This window comes from Oncorhynchus masou, chromosome 32 (genome assembly GCF_036934945.1).
Source record: "Oncorhynchus masou masou isolate Uvic2021 chromosome 32, UVic_Omas_1.1, whole genome shotgun sequence".
NCBI lineage: Eukaryota > Metazoa > Chordata > Actinopteri > Salmoniformes > Salmonidae > Oncorhynchus > Oncorhynchus masou.
Window position 1 is genome coordinate 83,093,742 of NC_088243.1, and position 12,473 is coordinate 83,106,214.

The window sequence follows — 12,473 nt, forward strand, 5'->3', positions numbered from 1 at the left end:
CTCAACACTACACACCCACCTCAACACTACACACCCACCTCAACACTACACACCCACCTCAACACTACACACCCACCTCAACACTACACACCCACCTCAACACTACACACTGACCCCCACCTCAACACTACACACTGACACCCACCTCAACGCTACACACTGACACCTCAAAACACAAACCACAAAACATGTTCTTCATCATAAACTGCCCACAAACTTCTCGTTCCTAAATAAAGAGCACCATCTCCAGGATACCTCATCAGGTAAAACAGACCTCCACCATTGCAGCACTTGGTCAACTGCTTATTCAATGTAATACATTCATTAATTGTGAATAATCCAAAAGGTGAATAATCGTATATATTTTTTCAGAGGGGTTTTTACCGAGACAGACACCAAGCCTGCTGCCAACTCATCAACATCCAATGGCTTCAGGTAAATAAAGTACTGTCACAGGTCTACTGGCAGCAGTAATGTCAGAGCTCTACTGGCAGCAGTAATGTCACAGCTCTACTGGCAGCAGTAATGTCAGTGCTCTACTGGCAGCAGTAATGTCACAGCTCTACTGGCAGCAGTAATGTCAGAGCTCTACTGGCAGCAGTAATGTCACAGCTCTACTGGCAGCAGTAATGTCACAGCTCTACTGGCAGCAGTAATGTCACACCTCTACTGGCAGCAGTAATGTCAGAGCTCTACTGGCAGCAGTAATGTCACAGCTCTACTGGCAGCAGTAATGTCACAGCTCTACTGGCAGCAGTAATGTCACAGCTCTACTGGCAGCAGTAATGTCACAGCTCTACTGGCAGCAGTAATGTCACAGCTCTACTGGCAGCAGTAATGTCACAGCTCTACTGGCAGCAGTAATGTCACAGCTCTACTGACAGCAGTAATGTCACAGCTCTACTGACAGCAGTAATGTCACAGCTCTACTGACAGCAGTAATGTCACAGCTCTACTGACAGCAGTAATGTCACAGCTCTACTGGCAGCAGTAATGTCACAGCTCTACTGGCAGCAGTAATGTCAGAGCTCTACTGGCAGCAGTAATGTCACAGCTCTACTGGCAGCAGTAATGTCACAGCTCTACTGGCAGCAGTAATGTCACAGCTGTACTGGCAGCAGTAATGTCATAGCTCTACTGGCAGCAGTAATGTCAGAGCTTTACTGGCAGCAGTAATGTCAGAGCTCTACTGGCAGCAGTAATGTCACAGCTCTACTGGCAGCAGTAATGTCAGAGCTCTACTGGCAGCAGTAATGTCAGAGCTCTACTGACAGCAGTAATGTCACAAATCTACTGACAGCAGTAATGTCACAGCTCTACTGGCAGCAGTAATGTCACAGTTCTACTGACAGCAGCAATGTCACAGCTCTACTGACAGCAGTAATGTCACAGCTCTACTGGCAGCAGTAATGTCACAGTTCTACTGACAGCAGGGACTCTATTAAGTAGAGTCTATTCTGTGTACTCAGTCTATCGTTCAGACAACCAATGCCCTGTTAGATGGCTTGATTACATGGTGTCCCTCTATTTGCAGTGGGTCAACATCCAGCTTCACCAAGAGGCCTTCAGAGAGCTACAAGAGAATGTAAACCTTATACAATTCATATGAGTAAACTCGGTGAATGTGTTTGAGTGTGTGACTCTGTGTGTGGTAAAGGATTATCAGAGATAACTGTAGTGACTTAAGGGAATGTGTTTGATAAGTACTGTATGTGTGTGTGTCCTTCCCTCCAGAGCTCCTCACACAGTGCGTCCCACCTCAAACCTCCCAGTTCAAACTGAGGACCAGCTTTCTCCAGAGGAGAATGAGAAACGGTGAGAAACACAAAAAAGTGCATCCCAAAATGCACCCTATTCCCTTTATAGAGGTCTACTTTTGACCAGGGCCCTATACTGTATAGGGCCATATATAGGGAATTTCTTCTCTCAATTCAATTCAATTCAAGGGGCTTTATTGGCATGGGTAACATGTGTTAACATTGCCAAAGCAAGTAAGGTAGATAATATATAAAGTGAAATAAACAATAAAAATTAACAGTAGACATTACACATACAGAAGTTTCAAAACAATAAAGACATTACAAATGTAATATTATATATATATATACAGTGTTTTTACAATGTACAAATGGTAAAGGACACAAGATAAAATAAATAAGCATAGATATGGGTTAGATATGAGATATCTCTCTCTCTCATAACCCCCCTCTCTATCTCTCTCCTACCACCTCTCGCTCTCCCTCTCTCTCCTACCCTCTCTCTCTCTTTTTCGCTCTCTCTCCATCTCCCTCTCTCCTACCCCCTCTCTCTCCCTCTCGCTCTCCCTCTCTCTATCCTACCCCCTCTCTCGCTCTCTCTCTCCTACTCTCTCTCTCTCTTTCGCTCTCTCTCCATCTCCCTCTCTCCTACCCCCTCTCTCTCTCCCTCTCCCTCTCTCTCCCTCTCTCTCTCTCCCCCTCTCTCCATCTCTCTGTGTCTCTGTCTCTGTCTGTCTCTCTCTCTCTCTCTCTCTCTCTTTGTCTCTCTCTTTCTATCTCTCTCTCTCTCTCTGTCTCTCTCTTTGTCTCTTTCTCTCTCCCTCTCTCTGTGTCTCTCTGTCCCTCTCTCTCTCTTTGTTTCTCTCTTTCTGTCCCTCTCTCTCTCTTTGTCTCTCAATTCAATTCAATTCAAGGGGCTTTATTGGCATGGGTAACATGTGTTAACATTGCCAAAACAAGTAAGGTAGATAATATATAAAGTGAAATAAACAATAAAAATTAACAGTAGATATCACACATACAGAAGTTTCAAATCAATAAAGACATTACAAATGTCATATATATATATATATATACAGTGTTTTTACAATGTACAAATGGTAACTCTCTCTCTCTGTCTCTCTCTTTCTCTGTCTCTCTCTTTCTCTCTCTCTCTCTGTCTCTCTCTTTCTGTATCTCTCCGTGTGTCTCTCTCTCTGTCTCTCTCTCTCTATCTCTCTGTGTGTCTCTCTCTCTGTCTCTTTGTCTCTATCTTTGTCACTCTGTGTCTCTCTCTCTGTCTCTTTGTCTCTCTTGTCTCTCTCTCTGTGTCTCTCTGTCTCTCTCTTTCTGTATCTCTCTGTGTGTCTCTCTTTGCCTCTTTGTTTCTCTCTTTGTTTCTGTGTCTCTCTCTCGGTCTCTTTGTTTGTCTCTCTCTCTGTCTCTCTGTCTCTCTTTCTCAATTCAATTCAAGGGGCTTTATTGGGATGGGAAACATATGTTAACATTGCCAAAGCAAGTGAAATAGATAATAAACAAAAGTGAAATAAACATAATGTCAAAGATGTCCTTAAGTTTGGATCAGTCACAGTGGTCAGGTATTCTGCCACTCTGTTCAGGGCCAAATAGCATTCTATAAAATAGTTTGCTCTGTTTTTTGTAAATTATTTCCAATGTATCAAGTAATTATCTCTCTCTCTCTATCTTTCTCTCTTTCCTCCCTGACTCCCTCTCTCTCTCTCTCTCCATCTGTCCATCAGGGAAGAAGCAGCCATGAACGTGCTCAAGACCTCTTCAGTTCGACAATGCTCCTATGTCCTCTCAGCCGCCAATAAATATGAGTATGTACCTCTCTCTTTCTCTTTCTTTCTTTCTTTTATTTATTTCTTCTATCTTTCTCTCTTGCTCTCTCTTTCTTTCTTTCTTTCTTTCTCTCTCTCTCTCTTTCTTTCTTTCTTTCTTTCTTATCTATCTTTCTCTCTTTTTCTCTTGCTCTCTCTTTCTTTCTTTCTTTCTTTCTCTCTTTCACAATTTCTGTCTTTCTCTCTTTCACTCTTTCTCTCTTTCACTCTTTCTTTCTTTCTCCCTTTCACTCTTTCTTTCTTTCTCTCTTTCACTCTTGCTTTCTTTCTCTCTCTCTTTCTCTTTCTCTCTTGCTTTCTTTCTCTCTCTCTTTCTCTTTCTCTCTTTCACTCTTTCTTTCTTTCACTCTTTCTTTCTCTTTCTCTCTTTCTCTCTTTCTTTCTCTCTTTCACTCTTTCTCTCCTTCTCTCTTTCTCTCTTTCTTTCTCTCTTTCTCACTTTCTTTCTTTCTTTCTTTCTTTCTTTCTTTCTCACTCTTTCTTTCTTTCTCTCTCTCTTTCTCTCTTTCTCTCTCTCTTTCTCTCTTTCTCTCTCTCTTTCTTTCTTTCTTTCTCGCTCTCTCCCTTTCTTTCTCTCTTTCACTCTCTCCATCTCTTTCATTCTCTCCATCTCTTTCTCTCTCTCCATCTCTCTATTCCTCTGTTTGTGTCTTATCACTTGTTCTCCTGTTCACCTGACAGTTGTACTGACAAACCACCAGAAACCTCCCTGACCACAGATGTTACATCTTTTGTGGCTAAAAGGTAATTGATGCCTGTCAAAGAACCGTCCTGACTTGTTTTGTCCCGTATGGAAAATTCTGATGTTGTCTGAAAGGGAAGGCTTGACGGGAGATGTTTTGTTTTTCTGACATGTTGTGTTTCTTGTGTGTCTAAAGGGTGGTGATCACAGACAATGATGACTCTATCGTCACTGAGACTCCCTCTGTCCCCAAAGAACCAGCTGCACCATCTGTGAAAGACGTCTCTCCTGTATCTGTGAAAGACGTCCCTTCTGTATCTGTGAAAGACGTCCCTTCTGTATCTGTGAAAGATGTCTCTCCTGTATCTGTGAAAGACGTCCCTCCTGTATCTGTGAAAGACGTCCCTTCTGTATCTGTGAAAGACGTCTCTCCTGTATCTGTGAAAGATGTCTCTCCTGTATCTGTGAAAGACGTCTCTCCTGTATCTGTGAAAGACGTCCCTCCTGTATCTGTGAAAGACGTCCCTCCTGTATCTGTGAAAGACGTCCCTTCTGTATCTGTGAAAGACGTCCCTTCTGTATCTGTGAAAGATGTCTCTCCTGTATCTGTGAAAGATGTCTCTCCTGTACCTGTGAAAGACGTCCCTCCTGTATCTGTGAAAGACGTCCCTTCTGTATCTGTGAAAGACGTCTCTCCTGTATCTGTGAAAGATGTCTCTCCTGTATCTGTGAAAGATGTCTCTCCTGTATCTGTGAAAGACATCTCTCCTGTATCTGTGAAAGACGTCTCTCCTGTATCTGTGAAAGACGTCCCTTCTGTATCTGTGAAAGACGTCCCTTCTGTATCTGTGAAAGACGTCCCTTCTGTATCTGTGAAAGACGTCCCTTCTGTACCTGTGAAAGACGTCTCTCCTGTACCTGTGAAAGATGTCTCTCCTATATCTGTGAAAGACGTCCCTTCTGTATCTGTGAAAGACGTCCCTTCTGTATCTGTGAAAGATGTCTCTCCTATATCTGTGAAAGACGTCCCTTCTGTATCTGTGAAAGACTTCCCTTCTGTATCTGTGAAAGACTTCCCTTCTGTATCTGTGAAAGACGTCCCTCCTGTATCTGTGAAAAACGTCCCTTCTGTATCTGTGAAAGATGTCTCTCCTGTATCTGTGAAAGACGTCCCTTCTGTATCTGTGGTGGACATCCACGTATGTGTGAAAGACGTCCTCCTTTCAAGCCCTGTCATAGTTGACACCCCAGCAGTGATTGACCCTTATGAGGGCATGAAGCCAGGGCTTACCAAAGTGGCCACTGAGCTGTCCCCAGAGAGTAGTGTCCTGTTGAAAGTGGTCTCCCCAGTGTCCCCTGTATTAGTGTCCCCTGTCCCATACAAACCAGTAAAGACAGATCCTGCCCCAGTGGACACTCTGACAGCCCTGTCTGACACACTCATCTCCTTCGACACAGATTCATCCAGGTACAGTATTGATTCATTACTGTATATATTCATTTGAATAAGTATAGATAGAAACATTTGGACGTATTGACCAAACAATGATCAGGTATGTTGCACCACAGTGTGTGTAGTGTTGAGACCAGACCATTTTATTTACATTATGGGGAGGGCTCTGGGTGAGACTATTAAAGTTGGTCCAACCCATTGTCTTTAGAAAACCTCCATTAGTCAGTTTTACAGTTTGAACCCCAGATAGCTGTAGTCCAATAACGCAAAGTGTATCTCCCATCCCCCATAGCTCCAGAGTCCCTGACCCAGTATGGACAGAGACAGCAGAGCCAGAGGACAGGTAGGAAACCACAGAGACACACTTCCTCATTCACGTCATAGTGGGTGATATGAAACCGGTTACAGTAGGTTACTAACGACGTGTATTCATTAGGGCACACCGTACCAAACCATAACAAAATGTTTTGCAATGAAAACCAGTGTTTATTGGACACCTTCAGGTTAGTCCCTCCCTGTTTCAGGCGTTTGCTTCCATTTGGTGTCTAGTGAATACAGCCCTGGTGTCAACGGTCATTCTGTACTTCTACACTGAGTGAACAAAACATTAGGAACACCTTCCTAATAATGAGTTTCACCCCCCTCAGAACAGCCTACGGACAATACAAGGCGTTGAAAGCGTTCCACAAGGATGCTGCCCCATGTTGACTCCAATGCTTCCCACAGTTGTGTCAAGTTGGCTGAATGTCCTTTGGGCGGTGGACCATTCTTGAATCACGTGTGAAACTGTTAAGTGTGAAAAACCCAGCAGCGTTGCAGTGCTCGACACCAACTGGTGGAACCTGGCACTTACTACCATACTCCGTTCAAAGGCATTTCAATATTGTGTCTTGCCCATTCTCCCTCTGAATGGCACATACACAATCCATGTCTCACTTGTCTCAAGGCTTAAAAATCTTTCTTTAACCTGTCTCCTCCCCTTCATCTACACTGATTGAAGTGGATTTAACAAGTGACATCAATAAGGATCATAGCTTTCAGCTGGATGCCCCTGGTCAGTCTGTCATGTAAACAGCAGGTGTTCTTAATGTTTTGTATACTCAGTGAATATTAAAACACAATCCTGCTGGTGAAGTACCTTAAAAAAAACAAAAGAGGAAGTGATCAAACAACTTTTGATACAGAATTAAATGTGGTTTTACACAGGTGTTGTGCAGTGTGTGCAGTCTGTTAGTTCCTGCTATAACAGTCTGTTAGTTGCTGCTATAATAGTCTGTTAGCTGCTGCTATAATAGTCTGTTAGTTGCTGCTATAATAGTCTGTTAGCTGCTGCTATAACAGTCTGTTAGCTGCTGCTATAACAGTCTGTTAGTTGCTGCTATAATAGTCTGTTAGCTGCTGCTATAATAGTATGTTAGCTGCTGCTATAATAGTCTGTTAGTTGCTGCTATAACAGTCTGTTAGCTGCTGCTATAACTGTCTGTTAGCTGCTGTTATAATAGTCTGTTAGCTGCTGCTATAACAGTCTGTTAGCTGCTGCTATAATAGTCTGTTAGTTCCTGCTACAACAGTCTGTTAGCTGCTATAACAGTCTGTTAGCTGCTGTAACAGTCTGTTAGTTCCTGCTATAACAGTTTGTTAGCTGCTGCTAAAACAGTCTGTTAGCTGCTGCTATAACAGTCTGTTAGCGGCTGCTATAATAGTCTGTTTGCTGCTATAACAGTCTGTTAGCTGCTACAACAGTCTGTTAGTTCCTGCTATAACAGTTTGTTAGCTGCTGCTATAATAGTCTGTTAGCTGCTGCTATAACAGTCTGTTAGCTGCTGCTATAACAGTCTGTTAGCTGCTGCTATAACAGTCTGTTAGCTGCTGCTATAACAGTCTGTTAGCTGCTATAACAGTTTGTTAGCGGCTGCTATAATAGTCTGTTTGCTGCTATAACAGTCCGTTAGCTGCTACAACAGTCTGTTAGCTGCTGCTATAACAGTCTGTTAGCGGCTGCTATAATAGTCTGTTTGCTGCTATAACAGTCCGTTAGCTGCTGTAACAGTCTGTTAGCTGCTGCTATAATAGTGTGTTAGCTGCTGCTATAATAGTGTGTTAGCTGCTGCTATAATAGTCTGTTAGCTGCTGCTATAATAGTCTGTTAGCTGCTGCTATAACAGTCTGTTAGCTGCTGTAACAGTCTGTTAGCTGCTGCTATAACAGTCTGTTAGCTGCTGCTATAACAGTCTGTTAGCTGCTGCTATAACAGTCTGTTAGCTGCTGCTATAACAGTCTGTTAGCTGCTGCTATAATAGTCTGTTAGCTGCTGCTATAACAGTCCGTTAGCTGCTGCTATAATAGCCTGTTAGCTGCTGCTATAACAGTCCGTTAGCTGCTGCTATAATAGCCTGTTAGCTGCTGCTATAACAGTCTGTTAGCTGCTGCTATAACAGTCTGTTAGCTGCTGCTATAACAGTCTGTTAGCTGCTGCTATAATAGCCTGTTAGCTGCTGCTATAACAGTCTGTTAGCTGCTGCTATAACAGTCTGTTAGCTGCTGCTATAATAGCCTGTTAGCTGCTGCTATAACAGTCTGTTAGCTGCTGCTATAACAGTCTGTTAGCTGCTGCTATAACAGTCCGTTAGCTGCTGTAACAGTCTGTTAGCTGCTGCTATAACAGTCTGTTAGCTGCTGCTATAATAGCCTGTTAGCTGCTGCTATAATAGCCTGTTAGCTGCTGCTATAACAGTCAGTTAGATGTAAACCGTTATGCTCTTCTATTCAAGTCCTCTCTGTCTTGTCTGCAGATTGCATGGTGAGCCGATCCCTCAGCTCATGGTTGATGATCTCCTTGATGATCTCACTAACGGGTTTGTTTCAACATTAAAAAAAAAAAAATCTTTACAATGTTTTATATTTAATACGATAATATATCATGTCACACTATAAGCCTTGTAATTATATTTCGACTCTCCTCTCCTCTGTGTAGTCTAGAAGAGGAGTTGGTAAAGCCCATCCCTCCCAGCCCAGGATTGAGGAGTCAGGAGCTTCTGAGTGGATCAGACAGGTGGGAAGAGAGGAGACCCCTTATATAAGACACTAATTCATCCCTCCATACATCACAGTGCATCTGTCTCTCTGGTTCTGATGGACCAGGGGTTAGGAGGCAACTTACTGACCAACTGTGTCTGTAGTTCTGATGGACCAGTGGTTAGGAGGCAACTTACTGACCAACTGTGTCTGTAGTTCTGATAGGCCAGTGGTTAGGGGGAAACTTACTGACCAACTGTGTCTGTAGTTCTGATAGGCCAGTGGTTAGGGGGAAACTTACTGACCAACTGTGTCTGTAGTTCTGATAGGCCAGTGGTTAGGGGGAAACTTACTGACCAACTGTGTCTGTAGATCTGATAGGCCAGTGGTTAGGGGGAAACTTACTGACCAACTGTGTCTGTAGTTCTGATAGGCCAGTGGTTAGGGGGAAACTTACTGACCAACTGTGTCTGTAGATCTGATAGGCCAGTGGTTAGGGGGAAACTTACTGACCAACTGTGTCTGTAGTTCTGATAGGCCAGTGGTTAGGAGGAAACTTACTGACCAACTGTGTCTGTAGTTCTGATAGGCCAGTGGTTAGGGGGAAACTTACTGACCAACTGTGTCTGTAGTTCTGATAGGCCAGTGGTTAGGGGGAAACTTACTGACCAACTGTGTCTGTAGATCTGATAGGCCAGTGGTTAGGGGGAAACTTACTGACCAACTGTGTCTGTAGATCTGATAGGCCAGTGGTTAGGGGGAAACTTACTGACCAACTGTGTCTGTAGTTCTGATGGACCAGTGGTTAGGGGGAAACTTACTGACCAACTGTGTCTCTGGTTGTCAATTATTGCCACTACCAAGTCTACTACTACTACTATTACCTGCCATTACTAAATCTACTACTACTATTATCTGTCACTACTAAATCTACTACTACTATTATCTGCCACAACTAAATCTACTACTACTACTACCTGTCACTACTAAATCTACTACTACTACCTGTCACTACTAAATCTACTAATACTACTACCTGTCACTATTAAATCTACTACTACCTGTCACTACTAAATCTACTACTACTACTACTACCTGTCACTACTAAATCTACTACTACTACTACTACCTGTCACTACTAAATCTACAACTATTACTATTATCTGTCACTACTAAATCTACAACTATTACTATTATCTGTCACTACTAAATCTTCTACTACTACTACTACTACTACTACTACTACTACTATCTACCACTACTAAATCTACTACTACTAAATCTAAATCTACTACTACTACTACTACCTGCTACTACTAAATCTATTACTACTACTACCTGTCACTACTAAATCTACTACTACTATCTACCACTACTAAATCTACTATTACTACTACTAAATCTAAATATACTACTACTACTACTACCTGCTACTACTAAATCTATTACTATTACTACCTGTCACTACTAAATCTACTACTACTACTACCTGCTACTGCTAAATCTACTACTACTACTACCTGCTACTACTAAATCTACTACTACTACTACCTGTCACTACTAAATATACTACTACTACTACCTGCTACTACTAAATCTACTACTACTACTACCTGTCACTACTAAATATACTACTACTACTACCTGCTACTACTAAATCTACTACTACCATTACTACCTGCTACTAGTAAATCTACTACTACTATTATCTGTCACTACTAAATCTACTACTACTACTACCTGTCACTACTAAATCTACTACTACTACCTGCCACTACTAAATCTACTACTACTACCTGCCACTACTAAATCTACTACTACTACTACCTGTCACTAATACATCTACTACTACTACTACCTGTCACTACTAAATCTACTACTACTGCCTGCCACTACTAAATCTACTACTACTACTACCTGTCACTACTAAATCTACTACTACTACTAACTGTCACTACTAAATCTACTACTACTACTACCTGCCACTACTAAATCTACTACTACTACTACCTGTCGCTACAAAATCTATTACTACTACTACCTGCTACTACTAAATCTACTACTACTACTACTAAATCTACTACTACTACTACTACTACTACTACTACTAAATCTACTACTACTACTACTAAATCTACTACTACTACTACCTGTCGCTACAAAATCTATTACTACTACTGCCTGCTACTACTAAATCTACTACTACTACTACTACTACCTACTACTATTTCACTTCACCAATTTGGACTATTTTGTGTATGTCCATTACATGAAATCCAAATAAAAATCCATTTAAATTACAGGTTATAATGCAAGAAAATAGGAAAAATGCCAAGGGGGATGAATACTTTTGCAAGGCACTGTACTACTACTACCACCTGCTACTACTAAATCTACTACTACTGCTACTACTAAATCTACTACTACTGCTACTACTAAATCTACTACTACTGCTACTGCTAAATCTACTGCTACTACTAAATCTACTACTCCTGCTACTACTAAATCTACTACTACTACTACTACTACTACTACTACTACTACTACTACTACTACTAAATCTACTACTAAATCTACTACTACTACTACTACTACTAAATCTACTACTACTAAATCTACTACTACTACTACTACTACTACTACTACTACTACTAAATCTACTACTACTACTACTACTAAATCTACTACTACTACTACTACTAAATCTACTACTACGACTGCTACTACTACTACTACTACGACTGCTACTACTAAATCTACTACTACTGCTACTACTAAATCTACTACTATTGCTACTACTAAATCTACTACTACTACTACTACTAAATATACTCCTACTGCTACTACTGCTACTACTAAATCTACTACTGCTACTACTGCTACTACTAAATCTACTACTACTACTACTACTAAATCTACTACTACTACTACCTGCCACTACTAAATCTACTGCTACTACTAAATCTACTACTTCTACTACCACATGCCACTACTAAATCTACTACTACTACTACTGCTACTACTGCTACTACTAAATCTACTACTACTACTACTACTAAATCTACTACTACTACTACCTGCCACTACTAAATCTACTACTGCTACTACTAAATCTACTACTACTGCTACTACTAAATCTACTACTACTACTACTACTAAATCTACTACTACTACTACCTGCCACTACTAAATCTACTACTACTGCTACTACTAAATCTACTACTTCTACTACCACATGCCACTACTAAATCTACTACTACTGCTACTACTAAATCTACTACTACTACTACTACTACTACTACTACTACTACTACTACTTCTACTACTACTACTAAATCTACTACTACTACTACCACCTGCTACTACTAAATCTACTACTACTACTACTACTAAATCTACTACTACTACTAAATATACTCCTACTGCTACTACTACTGCTACTACTACTAAATCTACTACTACTACTATTAAAGCTACTACTACTTACCACTACTAAATCTACTACTACTGCTTCTACTACTGCTTCTACTACTGCTACTACTAAATATACTACTAATACTACATCTACTACTACTGTTACTGCCTGCCACTACTAAATCTACTACTACTACTAAATCTACTACTACTACTACTACTAAATCTACTACTACTACTACTAAATCTACTACTACTACTACTACTAAATCTACTACTACTGTTACTGCCTGCAACTACTAAATCTACTA

General features: G+C 41.1%; 1 protein-coding gene across 5 annotated transcripts in view; it reads left to right on the forward strand.

Moving 5' to 3' along the window:
• LOC135526707 (proteoglycan 4-like) overlaps nt 1-12,473 on the forward strand; it is a 31,172-nt gene that overhangs the window by 6,308 nt on the left and 12,391 nt on the right. For 4 of the 5 annotated variants that reach the window (XM_064955298.1, XM_064955297.1, XM_064955300.1 and 1 more), the window contains exons 5-14: nt 237-263; nt 373-435; nt 1,535-1,585; nt 1,735-1,815; nt 3,497-3,577; nt 4,280-4,342; nt 4,477-5,748; nt 6,026-6,076; nt 8,526-8,588; nt 8,708-8,785. In XM_064955298.1, coding sequence (XP_064811370.1) covers nt 237-263; nt 373-435; nt 1,535-1,585; nt 1,735-1,815; nt 3,497-3,577; nt 4,280-4,342; nt 4,477-5,748; nt 6,026-6,076; nt 8,526-8,588; nt 8,708-8,785 — 1,830 coding nt within the window. The remainder of the gene's footprint in view (nt 1-236; nt 264-372; nt 436-1,534; nt 1,586-1,734; nt 1,816-3,496; nt 3,578-4,279; nt 4,343-4,476; nt 5,749-6,025; nt 6,077-8,525; nt 8,589-8,707; nt 8,786-12,473) is intronic. The other variant, XM_064955299.1, reaches the window with a different exon arrangement.